The sequence below is a fragment of the Lolium rigidum genome, chromosome 7, assembly GCF_022539505.1.
Source record: "Lolium rigidum isolate FL_2022 chromosome 7, APGP_CSIRO_Lrig_0.1, whole genome shotgun sequence".
In the NCBI taxonomy this organism is placed as follows: domain Eukaryota; kingdom Viridiplantae; phylum Streptophyta; class Magnoliopsida; order Poales; family Poaceae; genus Lolium; species Lolium rigidum.
In genome coordinates this window covers 149,138,436-149,157,464 of record NC_061514.1, presented here as the reverse complement: position 1 = coordinate 149,157,464, position 19,029 = coordinate 149,138,436, and the positions used below count along the sequence as shown (strand labels likewise).

The 19,029-nt window shown below is 46.7% G+C and overlaps 1 protein-coding gene across 1 annotated transcript; it reads right to left on the bottom strand.

Annotated features, from left to right (window-relative positions):
• Positions 1-15,721: 15,721 nt before the first annotated feature.
• Positions 15,722-16,995, bottom strand: LOC124677476 (arogenate dehydratase/prephenate dehydratase 6, chloroplastic-like). Its single transcript, XM_047213463.1, has one exon. The coding sequence runs from the start codon at positions 16,993-16,995 to the stop codon at positions 15,724-15,726; it is 1,272 nt and encodes a 423-aa protein (XP_047069419.1). The 3' UTR covers positions 15,722-15,723.
• Between the last annotated feature and the right edge of the window lie 2,034 nt (positions 16,996-19,029).

The window sequence follows — 19,029 nt, the reverse complement described above, 5'->3', positions numbered from 1 at the left end:
CTAAAATGCCTCTCTATGTGTTGAAATTTTTGAAGCTACACTTGTTTTATCTTCCTATGCTTGTTACTTTGCTCTTCATGAACTTGTTTACTTACAAGATTCCTATGCATAGGAAGCATGTTAGAATTAAATGAGTTTTGAATTTGCCTCTTGATGCTCTCTTTTGCCTCATATACTATTTCTTGCGAGTGCATCATTAAAACTGCTGAGCCCATCTTAATGGCTATAAAGAAAGAACTTCTTGGGAGATAACCCATGTGTTTATTTTGCTACAGTATTTTTGTTTTATATTTGTGTCTTGGAAGTTGTTTACTACTGTAGCAACCTCTCCTTATCTTAGTTTTGAGTTTTGTTGTGCCAAGTAAAGTCTTTGATAGAAAAGTAAGTACTAGATTTGGATTACTGCGCAGTTACAGATTTCTTTGCTGTCACGAATCTGGGTCTACCTACCTGTAGGTAGCTCAGAAAATTAAGCCAATTTACGTGCATGATCCTCAGATATGTACGCAACTTTCATTCAATTTGAGCATTTTCGTTTGAGCAAGTCTGGTGGCCTAATAAAATCCATATTTACGGACTGTTCTGTTTTGACAGATTCTGTCTTTTATTTCGCATTGCCTCTTTTGCTATGTTGGATGAATTTCTTTGATCCATTAATGTCCAGTAGCTTTATGCAATGTCCAGAAGTGTTAAGAATGATTGTGTCACCTCTGAACATGTGAATTTTTATTATGCACTAACCCTCTAATGAGTTGTTTCGAGTTTGGTGTGGAGGAAGTTTTCAAGGATCAAGAGAGGAGTATGATGCAATATGATCAAGGAGAGTGAAAGCTCTAAGCTTGGGGATGCCCCGGTGGTTCACCCCTGCATATTCTAAGAAGACTCAAGCGTCTAAGCTTGGGGATGCCCAAGGCATCCCCTTCTTCATCGACAACATTATCGGGTTCCTCCCCTGAAACTATATTTTTATTCCGTCACATCTTATGCACTTTGCTTGGAGCGTCGGTTTGTTTTTATTTTTTGTTTTGTTTGAATAAAATGGATCCTAGCATTCACTTTATGGGAGAGAGACACGCTCCGCTGTAGCATATGGACAAATATGTCCTTAGGCTCTACTCATAGTATTCATGGCGAAGTTTCTTCTTCGTTAAATTGTTATATGGTTGGAATTGGAAAATGCTACATGTAGTAACTCTAAAATGTCTTGGATAATTTGATACTTGGCAATTGTTGTGCTCATGTTTAAGCTCTTGCATCATATACTTTGCACCCATTAATGAAGAAATACTTAGAGCTTGCTAATTTGGTTTGCATATTTGGTTTCTCTAGAGTCTAGATAACATCTAGTATTGAGTTTTGAACAACAAGGAAGACGGTATGGAGTCTTATAATGTTTACCATATGTCTTTTATGTGAGTTTCGCTGTACCGTTCATCCTTGTGTTTGTTTCAAATAACCTTGCTAGCCTAAACCTTGTATCGAGAGGGAATACTTCTCATGCATCCAAAATACTTGAGCCAACCACTATGCCATTTGTGTCCACCATACCTACCTACTACATGGTATTTATCCGCCATTCCAAAGTAAATTGCTTGAGTGCTACCTTTAAAATTCCATCATTCACCTTTACAATATATAGCTCATGGGACAAATAGCTTAAAAACTATTGTGGTATTGAATATGTACTTATGCACTTTATCTCTTATTAAGTTGCTTGTTGTGCGATAACCATGCTTACGGGGACGCCATCAACTATTTTTTGTTGAATATCATGTGAGTTGCTATGCATGTCCGTCTTGTCCGAAGCAAGAGAGATCTACCACCTTCATGGTTGGAGCATGCATATTGTTAGAGAAGAACTTTGGGCCGCTAACTAAAGCCATGATTCATGGTGGAAGTTTCAGTCTTGGACATATATCCTCAATCTCATATGAGAATAATAATTGTTGCCACATGCTTATGCATTAAAGAGGAGTCCATTATCTGTTGTCCATGTTGTCCCGGTATGGATGTCTAAGTTGAGAATAATCAAAAGCGAGAAATCCAAAATGCGAGCTTTCTCCTTAGACCTTTGTACAGGCGGCATGGAGGTACCCCATTGTGACACTTGGTCAAAACATGTGCATTGCAAAGATCCGGTAGTCCAAGTTAATTAGGACAAGGTGCGGGCACTATTAGTATACTATGCATGAGACTTGCAACTTGTAAGATATAATGTACATAACTCATATGCTTTATTACTACCGTTGACAAAATTGTTTCATGTTTTCAAAATAAAAGCTCTAGCACAAATATAGCAATCGATGCTTTCCTCTTTGAAGGACCATTCTTTTTACTTTTATGTTGAGTCAGTTCACCTATCTCTCTCCACCTCAAGAAGCAAACACTTGTGTGAACTTTGCATTGATTCCTACATATTTGCATATTGTACTTGTTATATTACTCTATGTTGACAATTATCCATGAGATATACATGTTACAAGTTGAAAGCAACCGCTGAAACTTAATCTTCCTTTGTGTTGCTTCAATGCCTTTACTTTGATTTATTGCTTTATGAGTTAACTCTTATGCAAGACTTATTAATACTTGTCTTGAAGTACTATTCATGAAAAGTCTTTGCTATATGATTCACCTGTTTACTCATGTCATTACCATTGTTTTGATCGCTGCATCCACTACATATGTTTACAAATAGTATGATCAAGGTTATGATGGCATATCACTTCAGAAATTATCTTTGTTATCATTTTACCCGCTCGGGACGAGCGAGAACTAAGCTTGGGGATGCTTGATACGTCTCCGACGTATCGATAATTTCTTATGTTCTATGCCATATTATTGATGATACCTACATGTTTTATGCACACTTTATGTCATATTCGTGCATTTTCCGGAACTAACCTATTAACAAGATGCCGAAGTGCCGGTTCTCGTTTTCTGCTGTTTTTGGTTTCGAAATCCTAGTAACGAAATATTCTCGGAATTGGACGAAACGAAGACCCGGGGGCCTATTTTTCCACGGAGCTTCCGGAAGACCGAAGAGCATACGAAGTGGGGCCACGAGGTGGCGACACCACATGGCGGCGCGGCCAAGGGGGGCCGCGCCGCCTATGGTGTGGGCCCCTCGTCGGGCCCCGACTCTGCCCTTCCGCCTACTTAAAGCCTCCGTCGCGAAACCCCGAGGCGAAAAACCACGATACGGAAAACCTTACCGAGACGCCGCCGCCGCCGATCCCATCTCGGGGATTACGGAGATCTCCTCCGGCACCTCTGCCGGAGAGGGGATTCATCTCCCGGAGGACTCTACACCGCCATGGTCGCCTCCGGAGTGATGAGTGAGTAGTTCACCCCTGGACTATGGGTCCATAGCGGTAGCTAGATGGTTGTCTTCTCCTCATTGTGCTTCATTGTTGGATCTTGTGAGCTGCCTAACATGATCAAGATCATCTATCCGTAATACTCTATGTTGTGTTTGTCGGGATCCGATGGATAGAGAATACCATGTCATGTTAATTATCAAGTTATTACATATGTGTTGTTTATGATCTTGCATGCTCTCCGTTACTAGTAGAGGCTCTGGCCAAATTTTTGCTTTTAACTCCAAGAGGGAGTATTTATGCTCGATAGTGGGTTCATGCTGCATTGACACCGGGACGGTGACGAGAAAGTTCTAAGGTTGTGTTGTGCTTGTTGCCACTAGGGATAAAACATTGGCGCTATGTCCGAGGATGTAGTTGTTGATTACATTACGCACCATACTTAATGCAATTGTCCGTTGCTTTGCAACTTAATACTTGGAGGGGTTCGGATGATAACCTGAAGGTGGACTTTTTAGGCATAGATGCAGTTGGATGTCGGTCTATGTACTTTGTCGTAATGCCCAATTAAATCTCACTATACTTATCATGTCATGTATGTGCATTGTTATGCTCTCTCTATTTGTCAATTACCCGACTGTAATTTGTTCACCCAACATGCTTTTATCTTATGGGAGAGACACCTCTAGTGAACTGTGGACCCCGGTCCATTCTTTAACACTGAAATACAAATCTGCTGCAATACTTGTTTTACTATTTTCTCTGCAAACAATCATCTTCCACACAATACGGTTAATCCTTTGTTACAGCAAGCCGGTGAGATTGACAACCTCACTCGTTTCGTTGGGGCAAAGTACTTTCGTTGTGTTGTGCGGGTTCCACGTTGGCGCCGGAATCCCCGGTGTTGCGCCGCACTACATCCCGCCGCCATCAACCTTCAACGTGCTTCTTGGCTCCTCCTGGTTCGATAAACCTTGGTTTCTTTCTGAGGGAAAACTTGCTGCTGTGCGCATCATACCTTCCTCTTGGGGTTGCCCAACGAACGTGTGAAATACACGTCATCAGGCCGCTGAAAGGCCAAGATGTTCACGGGCAAGATGGATGACGCCGTCGTATGCCCCGAGCTTGTGAACGTTAGCAGCTTGACTTCCCCATTGACCAGATCTGAAGCACTGACCAAAGCAAGCCTCACCGTTAGCGCCATCACCTTGATGGCACCAGATCGGGGTTTGGCCAGCAAGATCCGCCAGATTCACCGTAGGCGAGATCTGAAGCCGATGATGAGATCCCCGACTCCATTGCGCCATTCTGCTCATGGGAAACACTGGATCTAAGCTTACAACAACATGAACTCCCTCGGATCCAAATTAACTGACTCAACTTTGCTTATCTAAATATGGATGTATCCACACATGTTTTTACTCGAGATACATACACGTCTAAGGAAAGTTGAATCAATTAATTTAGTTCGGAGGGTGTACGATATACGAGAGAGAAGTCGGCCTCGTCTCCGGCCGGCGAGGGCTGCCGGAGAGAAGGGGGAGAGGAGCCGGGGGAGTGGGAGAGACTCGAGAGAGAAAGAGAAGAGGAAGAAATGAGAGCTCCCTGGGGAAGAACATTATTTTTGTCGTTCTGCTCGTAGCTTGAAACTGAAAATTTCGGCCGCGCGCCAAATCATCCCGCCGCATCCATTCGAAAATCCCGTGACCAGTTTTACCCTTTTAACCCTGGTCCGGAAGCTACAACCCACCGACCATGGAGGGCTCATTCGGTAACAATGAAATATCTTGCCTAGATCCCGAACCCTCCCCACAGGCCCACACCCACCCACCAACCATTCGCCCCATTAGCTCAAAAATACTCTCACACGCCAAAGCTCGACTCTCTACGAGTACTAGATCTGCTTCGCCGCCGGCATACTCCTCCACAGCGTAGCCTTGATCGTGTTGGCTGTCCACCCACCTGATCCGCTCCCTCGCCGCCCTCGCCACCGACGGATCTGCTTCACCGCCGACCTCGCCACCGATGGATCTGCTTCACCGCCGACCTCGCCACCGACGGATCTGCTTCACCGCCGACCTCATCCACAGCGTAGCAATCAACGCCTTTCCTGTCGACGCACCGGATCCTCTCCAACGGAACCGTGTCTACTTCACCGTGCCCCCCTCCACGTGAAGCTGATCTATTCCACCGACTACCTCGGCGCAGCCGGCTGTATCAACTTCACCGAATCCCTTGCCAGCCAACCAGATCTGCTTCACTAACGCCCGCTTCTACTGAAACAGGGTCGACTCATCGTCTCCCGCGTTCGCCGCCGCTGGAATGCAAGTTACCGCCCCCGTCCACCCTGTCGCAGCTTGGTTAGTACGCTGGCCCGTTAGATCGCGGTGTTTCTTTAGCCATGTTTTGTGTAGTTATTTGCAGATCTCATATGCCATTAAATTTCTTGATGTGTTACTTCGCATGAAGTTCGTTTAAATATTGTACGAGTACCAAAGCATTATCCGGTCGCTACCATCCTGTTCATTCTATCGACACCTGTGTGCATCCACATATTTATAGGGCACCCATTCATTTGCTCGCCAACTTGTTTTTGTACTCGCATGCTATTCCTTTTATAGTCATGCTATGGGCATTTCCAATCTGGTTGTTCTTATACCACGTCATTAGCTCACCGCTAGCCGCTAGCTGTTTTCTCGTGTCTGCTATTCTTTTACTGCTTTTATAATCATGCTATGTGCATTTCCAATCTGCTTGCTCTTATACCTCATCTTTAGCTTATAGCTATTTTTTTCCATGAATGATCCTGTCGCACAGCTTGTATAGTTATTGCTGCGTGCATGTCTGGTCTTTGTATTATCGTAGACTAACTTGTCAATGTTATTTTTCCTAGGGATTGATCATGCGAACCAATGATTAGAATATCCAACATTGACAGCGGGGACGCTAGGGAAGGTTGGAATCTGAGTTCTTGGTTGGTAACTTTGGCGTTTACTTCCGTTATTATCTATAACCTATATGCATTGTTCCTTATGCAAGAGATAAACACTTGGAACCCCGCCATAGCAATGCCATCCATGCTTTACTATGTTTCTGCCTATTTGATATGCTTATCTTGGAGCAAGCTGCGAAGGTGATTTGAACTCGACATTTGGTCATTCTTAATGCCAGCTTACTTTATGTGGAAAACCTTGGCATTACCCTACTCTAGATCTGAATGTCTGAAATTCGTATCTCATGCAAAGCAACATCTAGTTGGTTTTAATCGATATCCGGTAAATATTGGCTTATTCATTTGGCGAGCTCAAGTTTTTTGTTATTTGAAACCAGCTGACTTGGTCTTAAATGTGATATCTAAACACGGATTAAGTACAATGGAGCAGGAGGATTAGCATTTCACTTGATGGTTGAACCTAAAATGACAAGCATGTCGACCACGACTAGTGCACGCAAGAGAAGGACTCGCAGCGAGCCGGTATGTTCGCTACATGCTTTGTTATCCGATCTCTACATTGCGTAATACATGTTTGAATAGTTAATTGTTGTAACTATTTTTGCAATAGTACCGAATGCGGTTTTAGTGAAGCGAGTCATCATTAGAAGATAGTCGCCAAAGCGACCCTGTGCAACATTATGATGTAAGTCCGCTTAGTACAAGTTCCATACATTGTCTTATTTATGCAACTTGTTATTATCTTATATCTACATTGCATAATAAATGTTTGAATAGTTCACCGTTGTAACTATGTTTGCAATATTACTAGAATGCGATTGTAATGAAGAAGTCCTTAGTAGAAGATAGAGCGCAAAAAGGTTCCGCGTGAGCCTATGCAACGATATAATGTAAGTCCGCGCTTAGTACTTGTGACTATCTCATATCAACAATGCTTAATACATGTTTGCATAGTTCATCGTTTAACTCTTTTTGCATTATTATCGGAATGCGGTTCGATGAAGCAATCTTCATTAGAAGAGAGGCCCACAAAAAGTTCGATCTTTGTTCGATGCATCCTCTCATAGCCGTCAACCTAGACCATTCTTTTCATCAAACAGATGAACATGTCAAGGCTGTACTTTATAAAAGACATGGTATTGTCGCTTTAAGGTCACGTAGTCGATATGTTGACCAAGAGTACACAAGATTCAATCAAGGCGATTGCCAAATGTCAACGTGTTATTGATGATGCTAATAGAAGTCCTCAATGATTCTATGTAATTTTTTTTATTTGGGCACATTAATTGCCTTGTAATTTTCCTAGTTATTTTATTTGTGTATGTAATTGTGTGTATCATTGATATCGGATTTTAGGCTCGTGAAATTTAATGCAAGTTGACTAGTCAAACAACCGGGGCCCTATAACGCATTGGGCCGGCCCATTAACGTAGTGTGGGACCCACTTTCATTTTGGGCCGGCTCACTTACTTACTTGGCCGGCCCGTTAACAGGAAAGTGGGACCCACCTGTGCTTTTGGCCCGACCCACTGTCTTGTTGGGCCGGCCCACCTTGCTACATGATGGACCCCACATACTAAATGGGCCGGCCCTTTAAGAGGAAAGTGGGACCCACCTGCGTTTTTGGCCGGCCCACTAGCGTGTTGGGCCGGCCCACTTGCTATATGGTGGACCCCACATACTAAATGGGCCGGCCCTTTAACCGGAAAGTGGGACCCACTCGTGCTTTTGGCCGGCACACTAGCTTGTTGGGCCGGCCCACTTGCTATATGGTGGACCCCACATACTAAATGGGCCGGCCCTTTAACTGGAAAGTGGGACCCACCTGTGTTTTTGGCCCGGCCCACTATCTTGTTGGGCCGGCCCACTTGCTATATGGTGGACCCCACATACTAAATGGGTCGGCCCATTAACGGAAAGTGGGATCCACTCGTGCTTTTGGCCCGCCCACCGGCTTGGTGGGCGGCCCATTTGATCTAATGTGGACCCCACGCACTAAATGGGCCGGCTCGATTAGCGAGAAAGTGGGACCCACGTGCTAATTGGGCCGGCCCAATAACTTCTTGGGCCGGCCCACTTGCTTTAAGGTGGACCCCACTTGGTAAATGGGCCGGCCCGATAACATGAAAGTGGGTCCCACATGTTTTGTGGGCCGGCCCTTTGCCTGTTGACCGGTCAAACGAGTGCATTCGGCCCGGCCCACATGCTTAGTGGGCCGGCCCATTAATGTTTTGACCGATCAACCTTAGAGGTTAGGCCGGCCCACGTAACTAATGGACCAGCCCGACTATATAGTTGACCGGTCAAACTAAGTCAGCTGGCCCGGCCCGCAAACTTAATGGGCCGGCCCGCTTAAGACGTGGCGGGCCTCGTGTGGGCCTACCATCTACCACGGGGTTTCGGCGGTTAACGCCGTTAACCGTCGGCTAACGGCGTACGCCACGTGTCGGCTTGCATGACGTCGGCAGTCAACGGGCTCCCGGAAACACTTCTGCAACGGTCCGATTTTCCGTGGCGGAAGGGCACCCAAGCCCGACGGACCGAAAAAATCGTCGTAGGACTTTTCCTGACGCAGTTTCGACAACAGAACCCATATCGTCGGGTTAGGCCCATAGGCGACGAAAATACCCCTTAGCGGACGATTTTGAGACGTTGTCTATCAGAACTTTTCTTGTAGTGTATATATCATTGCCTTAAGTCACTGCATTCATCTCATATGCTTTATAATAGTATGATCAAGATTATGTAAGTAGCATGTCACTACAGAAATTATTCTTTTTATCGTTTACCTACTCGAAGGCGAGCAGGAACTAAGCTTGGGGATGCTGATACGTCTCCAACGTACCTATAATTTCTGATGTTCCATGCTTGTTTTATGACAATACTTACATGTTTTGCCCGCACTTTATAATGTTTTTATGCATTTTCCGGAACTAACCTATTAACAAGATGCCGAAGTGTCAGTTCTCGTTTTCTCGCCGTTTTTGGTTCCGAAAAGGCTGTTCGGGCAATATTCTCGGAATCGAGACGAAATCAAAGCCCGGAACCTTATTTTTTCCGGAAGCTTCCGGAGAGCCGAGAGAGGGACCGGATGGGAGCCCCGGGGGCCCCACACGTGGTGGCGGCGCGGCCCAGGGGGGGCGCCCCCTAGTGTGTGGGACCCCCGTGGCCCCTCCGACTCTGCCTCTTCGCCTATTTAAGCCGTCCTGACCTAAATCTTCGACACGAATTGATGAAACTCCAGAAAGACTCCAGGGGCGCCGCCGCCATCGCGAAACTCCAATTCGGGGGACAGAATCTCTGTTCCGGCACGCCGCCGGGACGGGGAAGTGCCCCGGAAGCCATCTCCATCGACGCCACCGCCACCATCATGCTCCGTGAGTAGTTCCCCCATGGACTACGGGTTCTAGCCGTAGCTAGTTGGTACTCTCTCCCCATGTACTTCAATACAATGATCTCATGAGCTGCCTTACATGATTGAGATTCATCCGATGTAATCGGTGTTGTGTTTGTTGGGATCCGATGGATTGTTACATTATGATTAGTCTATCTATAAAGTTTGTGAAGTTATTGTTGCGGCAATCTTGTTGTGTTTAATGCTTGTCACTAGGGCCCGAGTGGCATGATCTTAGATTTAAGCTCTATACTTATTGCTTAGATTGTATCTACAAGTTGTTTGCACATGTCTATGTCCGGAACCCGAGGCCCCGCAGTGACAATGAATCGGGATAACTGGAGGGGAAGGCGTAGGTATGAGGATCACATGTTTTCACCAAGTGTTAATGCTTTGCTCCGGTGCTCTATTAAAAGGAGTACCTTAATTGCCGATAAATTCCCTTGAGGCCCTGGCTGCCACCGGTCTGGTTGGACAAAAGATGTTATACAAGTTTCTCATTGCGAGCACGTATGACTATATATGGAAAACATGCCTACATGATTAATAATCTTGATGTTCTGTCTTAATGCTATTTCAATCCTATCAATTGCCCAACTGTAATTTGTTCACCCAACACTTGTTATTGGAGAGTTACCACTAGTGTAGATAGCTGGGAACCCCGGTCCATCTCTCATCATCATATACTTGTTCCTATATAACATTGGAAGTAGTATCAACTATTTTCTGGTGCCATTGCTCTCATATTACCGCTATCGCCGCCGTGTTACTTATTCTATCGCTGCTCGATATTACTCGTTGCTTTCACATCACCCCCGTTACTAGTGCTTTTTCAGGTGCAACTGAATTGACAACTCAGTTGTTAAGGCTTATAAGTATTCTTTACCTCCCTTGTGTCGAATCAATAAATTTGGGTTTTACTTCCCTCGAAAACTGTTGCGATCCCCTATACTTGTGGGTTATCAACTGTCTCTAACTACGGCATGCGACTGGTACGAAAGAAACCCTATCAAGAGAAAACTTTAACCTTGTGCATTCCATTTGAGCTCGATGATGATGATTTTGACTGCAACAAGATGGGACACCTTTCTTGATTGTGCTTGCTCGACGAAGTCTTATGGATTTCCCTCCATAATCCACCATGGGAGAGCTTCTTTTTCGGCGCATCTTCATATATCCATGATCACCATATGGATGACAAGTTTCAAGCATATGATCTCTTCGAGTTGAGTCATCTTGAACTTGCACTTTATTTCTTCATTCTTCATCATGTTGATGTCTTGAAGTTAAACTTGAGGGCTCACTTCATCTTCATCTTCAAGACATACTTGACACTTGATATTCTTCATCAATTTTTTATTATTGCAACCTTGAAGCCAGCATATGGTTCAAGCATTGCCTATGAACAACTCTTACAAATATAACTTAATGCAAACATTAGTCCATAGTGATTGTCATCAATTACGAAAACCACACATAGGGGCTCCGTGCACTTTCACCATTGACCTCGACTTGCAATGAGCTAAGGTAGAAAAAGAACGTACTTTGAGGTATAAGACAAGAAGCTTAAGATCAAAGAGGCAAATGTTTAAGCCAACACGATCAACACGGAAGCAGCAAGAATCAATGCTGAACCAGAGGCCGAAACATGTGAGATACATACGAACATCACAACAATCAAGACCGACGAGGAGGCAACACAAATGGGTATTACGCAAAATGGCCGAAAATATGAATATCATTACAAACCGACATGACAAACATGGATTCAGCAATAAATGCATGGTTTGATCAAAATCGTAACCACATCTTGCGTGAAATAGGGCTCGAAGATCGATTTTGTTGCATGTGAGATGTATTGTGATGGCCGGACTTGGTGGCATTTTCGTGGCTGCCCTTAGTGGCCGGCCGGTGACATTTTGGTGACTAAAACTTTGATTTATTGCTATATTGTAAAAAACAATATAAGAAAACGTCCCAAAATTAATAAGGCATGCGGGTTGGCTGGTGCCTCTAGGGAAAGTCGGCACTGTGGAAAAAAAAACTGGCCAGATGTGATCAACCCGCATTGCCGCATAGTGTGGCCCAATAACATGATTCTTATTAGGTATATCTATACTAGTGTCAAGTAATATAAATCAGAGCAAGTATTAAAAATGTTATCTAACGAAGTATATTTGGAATATTGAGAAAAAATATTTCATACTATTACAAAATTGTTGACGAGGTATTTAAAAACTGATCATACAAGCCAAAAATGTGCGTACAAGTCACGAAAAATTGTTCGGGATAGTTAACAATGTTTATATGAGACAGAAAATTTTCACGTAGTTGAAAATAATTTCTCACAAGGTTAAAAAACTGATCACTATTACAAAAATGACAAGTTATGTTATTAAAATAGGAAAAAAGAATAATAAGGAAAATATGAAATTAGAAATAAAAGAAAGAGAAAACTAAAACTAAAACTAAACTAAAACAGGAAATGTAAAATACGAAAATAGAAATAAATTAAAACTGAACAGAAATAAATAGCGAAAATAGAAAAAAAAACCTAGTTTGGCCGGCCCACCTGACGGTTCCGTTCATGTTTTTTTAGCATCTTCCTTTATGCTGTTACCCAACGCATCAAATAAGTTTGGTCCATAGGCGGAACCGGACTATGTTATCCAATGGGCCGGTCTTTCGAAAATGCGAATATAATTATTAGCACTTTAGGCCCACTATCATTCAACACCTATTTATCCAATTACCCTGTTGTTCTATTTGGCCCAGTCTGCCGTTGTTGTTAAGACCCTGTTTGAGGGTAGGACTACCTGGAGGCCGACCTTTACGAAGGGAACTCCGTCCCGCGTAGCTAACGTGCGTCCGACGCGTGTCAACTTCTGAGGAAACGAACGAACTCCCGCGGACGTACGGAACATGGAAGTATGACTCCGGCGTGTGTACGCCTCCCGCGCGAGCGCGACGTACGCGACTCCCGCGCGTCTACGACTCCCGCGTGGTAGCGAGTACAGCTAGCTATCTAATGCATGGATCACGCCGGGACCAAGTACAACTAGCTAGCTGGAGCGTATTATTTGACGGATGGTATATCTCTAGTTAATCCGAGTATTAACTCAATTACATATAAAACACGAGTACAAATTACGTACAACACACGAGTACAGTTGTATACAACACACAGGTACAGTTTCGTATAACACACGAGTACAGTTGAACACACGCGAGAGATAAGATGCAGATCACACACTACGAGCAGTGCAGTACGCAGCACACAAACAGATGCTGATCGCGCGCACGGCGGGTACAATCGCACACACGAGCAAGTACATGTACAGAAGTACAGTCGCGCATACGAGCAGGTACAATCACGTACACGAGCAGGTACAGTCACGCACAACACACGAGTACAGTTGAACACACGAACGAGTACAAGTACAGTCATGCACACGAGCAGGTACAAACGCGCATACGAGCAGGTACAGTCATGAACACGAGCAAGTACATGTACAAGTACAGATGGCGCACACGAGCGGTACGATCGCGCCTAAGTACAGGTACAGTCCCGCACACGGGCGAGTACAGTTAGCAAGTAAAGGGAAAAAATTACACCAAATACACTAAAAACAGAAGTACTTATCAGTTAAGACACGAGTACAATTAGGTACACACCAGAGGTACCATCATAATATTATTGGAAGTACAAAAAAAAGGTATCTCCAAACCTATCAACATGGGATCTAGTTTTGAAGATCTCGACGCGAGGATCTCAAAAGTGAAAACGGTTCGCAATTTGGACTTACGGTTTTCAAGATATTTTATTTTGAAAAAACAAATCTAGAAGAAAAAGGGAAAAACTGACACAATCCAGTCTTCTCTCTCCTCCCCCATGCCCACCTTGCTTCCCCTTGCGACACGTGCCGAGCAGGGAGACCACTTCCCAGGAATTATCTGGCACCACAGCGCGCCACTTGTCGCGTGTGAAGCGAGTTGTCTTCCCTTCGCGAAGGTCGGCCTTTTTTTAGAGTTTTCGCCTGTTTGAAAGCGTTGTGTGTTGTGATGCTAGCGCTCTGGGCAATGCCGAGCGGCCCATACATGCACTGCATTGCACCCACATCTCTATCTCCCTAGATTATTTCCCTCGCTTTCTCAACAACAACAAAAAAGGATCATTTCCCTCGTTAAAAAAGTTTCGTAGGAGTACTTCAACTTCAAGCAATCACTCAGGTTGCCGCTTCATATTTGTGACTATAGGGGGAAACCAGCATTTCATCTCTGCCATGGTATTTTTGTGAACAATGATATGTACTAGTACTATATCACTATATCATACTCAGACTCTTATCTTGAGATGACAATATATATTCATTTTAGGATAACTGTTTTTTTTTCGAATAAGACGTGAGAGTTGCCATATTTCATTGATAGAATTATCTGGCGTTGTAAGACATTGGCTCCTCCTATGTTTTGTGTCACGGTCTGACACTAAGTACATCAACCCTAGCCTTTTTAGTTGTCCAGTACTCCACAAAGGACATCGCATTGACTCCGTGTGCGAGCATTGCTACACTTACGGGCTGGGATGTTTCTACGATATCCTAGTTACGAGCAGACGTGGGGGAATTTCAGCTCCTACAATCACTGGAGGGAAAAGATTTGCACCAACCCAATTGCTCCACCTCACCATGTAAAAATATTCCGTAAGTTTAGCATTATTGCTCCGTCTACTCTCTTTCAATTATCATGTCAAGTCTAATGTCGTTAAGTTTAATCAAGTTTTTCCTATAAATCAAGTTTAGAATATCCAAGCGTATTCTTATATATATAAAAAGCTATGAGCCACAACTCCGCATAAGATGGGACTCGAACCTAGGTTGCGGGTAGCCTCCAGCTCAAGTTAACCACCTCACCCGTCAGTCTTAACAAAAATACATTAAAGGAAACAAGTTCATAGCTATGAGCCACAACTCCGCGTAAGATGGCACGACTATTACATGTTTTGCACTCCTGTCAAATCGTGAGGAGTAGGACGATAGTACCACAAATAAACCAACGTCCCTACTCGACGGATTGTCCTCGCTACGTTCCTATCTAGCGCTAGGGATTCTTATCAAGAAGAGTGTGTTGCTTGCGAGGAATCAAAAGATGTAATTGCGGAGGAGGAGCCAGCTGTCATGGGTGTCATGTCCATGGGATAGCTTTCGAGCATCGTTAAGAATGAGGTGAACTCCTGGACCTCGGCTAGCGGATTTTGCATGCTCGGGTCGGCAAGGGAGGCCTGGAAGACCCGGTAGAACATGACCTCGAAGGTGTTGGCGGTGGTACCACGGCTGGCAACATTGAAAACCCGACACTGAAAATTGAAAACCCGAATTCCAAAACATAATGAAATGTCACAATGAAACCTAAGCTAAGATTGAAGTGTTTGTTATCTGATATTTAGCAAACGCGTCCAACATAAGCTAAGATTATGGTAAAACACAAAATTCATAAAGTTTAAACATAGTGAAACAAGCTGTTTTCAGGATAAATTTTCACTAGGTGTCGTAAAAGTTACACTCCCTATAGCCTTAAATAGTTGTCGCAGGTTCAGTGAACCTAGAGATATTTATCCTATAATTTGCTTAAATCCGCAACAAGTATTTAGTGCCAGAGGGAGTACCAAGTTTCACTAGGATTCAAAGTTGATTTTTAACTATTGTCATAATATATTCGATATAAGTCTCATTTTGAAGCTCTCTTCACTAAAAACTCAGATATTCAAATGGTTTTGTAAATCGGACATCTAGTTTAAAATCTGCGCAGGTTTGATAAATTATGAAAGAAAGAGAGTAGGCATATCTGATAAATTGTCGAGAAAATCCACAAACTAAAGAGGAAATAGAGGGTAGTCATGCACGTGGAAAAGCCACTCTCCTAATTACAGCGTATTTTGATGATACCTAAAAGAAGAATCACTCCCAGCAATGCACGACGAGCAGGACGGCAGTACCATATATTAACCGATCGACGTCGCTACTAGGCTGATTGTACTCCTCACTAGCTCCCAATAATTCTTAGCAAGAAGAAGAAGGGGCCGGCGAGGAATTAGATGATATAATGGTGGAGGAGCCGGCAGTCATGGGAGTCATGTCCATGGGGTAGCTCCCCAGCACCCTTAAGAATGAGGTGAACTCCTGGACCTCTGCAAGCGCGTTTTGCACGCGCGGGTCGGCAAGGGATGCCTGGAAGTCCACGTAGAACATGTAGTCGAACGTCTTGGTGGCCGTGCCGCTGCTGGCATCGTCGACAAGGCGGGCCGGCCGGTACGGGCGGCTCTCGATCTTGGTGAGGCTGATGTCGCGGAAGGCGAAGGCGGAGAGCACCTTGAAGAGCATGGAGGTGCCCTCCTTGTCGTGGGCGAACACGATGCTGGTTTTGAAGGGCCGGTCCATGCGCGGGACGATTGGCTCCCTCGCCAGCATCACGAACCGCGTCACGTTGCCGCAGTCGTCCTGGATGCCGTCTGTGAGCACCTCCATTCCGTACAGCTCGGCGGCGCGGGAGGACGCGATGGCGGCCGTGTCACGGAGGCCGTTGGCGGCGATGTACTCGGCGGCGCCGGCGGTGTCGTCGAAAGCCTCGCGAGCAGCGTTGAGGCCCATGCGGGTGAGCGTGTGCTCGCACTGCGCCAGCGCCTGCGGATGGCTGATGACGCGGGTGATGTCCTCCTTGCGCACGCCCGGCAGCGCGAGGAGGCAGTGATGCACCGGGAGCTGCACCTCGCCAACGATGTGGAGGCGGTGACGGAAAAGGAGGTCGTAGTTGCGGTGGATGCTGCCGCCGAGCGAGTTCTCCACGGGGAGCACGGCGTGGTCCGCGATCCAGTTCTCCACGGCCTGGAACGCCACGTCGAACTGGTCGCAGGGGACGGCGTCGCAGCCCGGGTACGCCTTGTCGGCTGCCTTCTCGCTGTACGCCCCCGGCACACCCTGGTACGCCACACGCAGCACTGAACCGTGCATCGGCGCGGGGCACAGGTCCGCGACCCGGAGCTGTGCCGGCAGGTTCCTTGAGCCGCCATTAATACTGCTCACAGGGACCAAGTCCAGCATCGCCCCGTTTGGAGCCGCTGCCGCTGCCACCGCGACGTGGCCGTTGGTGGGGTGGGAGACGAGCGCGGCCACCTTGCTGGAGAGCACGGCACAGCTGGCGAGACACTCCGTCCGGCTTGCAACGACGGCGGCCTGCAGAGAGCACCTGACCACGCCACTGCCCCTCCTCGGATTGTGGCCCGCCGGTCTAAAACCCTGGCTAATGGGCGCCTTGACCAAACTCACGGCAGCCATGACTCTAATTAACCCTTCTCCTCTGTTGCTTTTCTGGTAACCAAAGTCAGAAAACTGAAACTGCTAAACTGGTATCTCAAGCAGCTTCAAAGCGAGAATCTGAGATGGGGATTGGGGAGTGGGATGTGGAGGGGGTATATGAAGCACTGTTTTCGGATTGGGTCTCCGGTTCGACTTATTATTCGAGGGGGATATATGAAGCACTGTTTTCGGATTGGGTCTCCGGTTCGGCCTATTATTCAATCGGCTCATGGGCTATTGGCCCCGTGGAACAATGCATGTGCCCTGCTACCGGGCTTATCTAGCTGATTTTGCAATTGGCCATAAGTCACATTTTGTATTTAGTATATTCATTTCCTCATCCGTCCCTCCTATTAGATGTATATATCTGTCTATTGTAGTTTCCCATATGTTAGGGGGCTTTCTGCATATGTGCACATGTACATGTACTATATATTGTGGCATTTGGACCCCTGATAATACAACAAGCATATTGCCCTAACATGGTATCAGAGCAAAGTTGATCCTCTAATTCCCCGGCCGACGTTGCTTGTTCTGTCGCCCGTTCGTCCTCCGTTCTCGATCTGGCCGGCTCGATCTCCTACTCACGCCCGCCTTGCTTCTTCCGATCTCCTTCGACCCAGGGCTGCTTTCCTCGTCCCGCCCGACTCTGCCCCGCCCCGCCCGCTCTACTCCGCCCGCAACGCCAGGCCGCCAGGCCGATTACGCTCCCCCTCCCCGACGCCTCGTCTCCCGCAACGCCAGGCCGATTCCGCTCCCTGGCGCCTCTTCTCCGCCAGCGCCAGGACACGCCAGGCTCCTCCCGACGCGATCCGCCCAGGCGCACTAGTCCTGCTCCGCCCGACCCGGCGCCCGACGCGATCTCTCCCCCGCGCGTGGCCGCTCAGCTCTCCGCGCCGCCGGCTTCACTTCCGCCCGACGCCTGCCGCTCAGCTTGCGATCTGCGTCCGCCGCCTGCTCTTCCCGTATCGGCTTGTCCTGCAAGTTGACTTCGATCTGTTCTAAAAAAAAATCAAATTTTTTTTTACTGTCATCGGCTGTTGTTACCCGATGTCTTCTTCCGCTGATCCCGCCTTATCTTTGGGCCTCCCTTCGGTACTTGGTATTTGTCCGCTGCCTCCGTGTATGACGGCTAGCCATTCTTCGTCGCCGTTTGCGGCCTCTTCATGCGGCTCTGCCCGCGCTTCGCCGACTTCGTCTACGTCGGCCCGTCGCTCTACATCGACTTTTGCGGCCTCTTCCCGCGGTTATGGCCGCGCTTCGTCGACTCCGTCTGCGTCGGCCTGCCGCTCTACATCGACTTTCACGGCCTCTTCACGTGGTTATGACCGCGCTTTTCCGACTCTGTCTTCATCGGCATGTTGCTCTCCGTCGCCCCCTTTGGTGGCCTCTGTGCGTGTGGGTGATAGCTCCTCGTCGGCACCTGATTGTACGTCGACCTCTCCAGTCGTGCCCCTCTCTGCGCATGAGATAGCGCAGCTTCACCGCTCTGCTTGATGCTTGGGATTCCGGCTTACGTTAGCAGCCTCGCGGTCCGAGTCTCCGCCCTCGTCCTCATTGCACCTACCGTGGCAAGGTTGGCCACACTTCCTCCACCTGCCGGACGCGGGATCCCGGCTTACGTCGGCCAGTTCCAGGATCATCGCAGGCTGGCTCTTCGGGATCTTCTGCAGCTTGCACTCTCCGATCGGGACATTCTCGGGGTCTTCGTGGTCCGCTCGCTACTCCAGACTCTTCCTCGCCGGGCGCTGCTGGTTCTGTGGCCGGCTCTTCCGGCACTCGCGCGACCACCACTTTCTACACGGTCGGTACGTCCCCGTGGTATCCGGATTCCGGAGCTTCCTTTCATATGACCTCTCGAGTCTTCTATTCTCGTCTCGCTCTTCGGTCTCTTATTTCTCCTGTCCGTGTTGTCACGGCTGATGGTACCTCTATTCCTGTTTCTAGTACATGCACCCTTTCTACTCCCTCTTTCTCTCGTCCCCGATGTTTCTCATGTTCCTCGCCTTCAGA

Excerpts from the sequence above, each read along its gene's own strand:
- LOC124677476 (XM_047213463.1), bottom strand. The coding sequence starts at position 16,995 with ATGGCTGCCGTGAGTTTGGTCAAGGCGCCCATTAGCCAGGGTTTTAGA.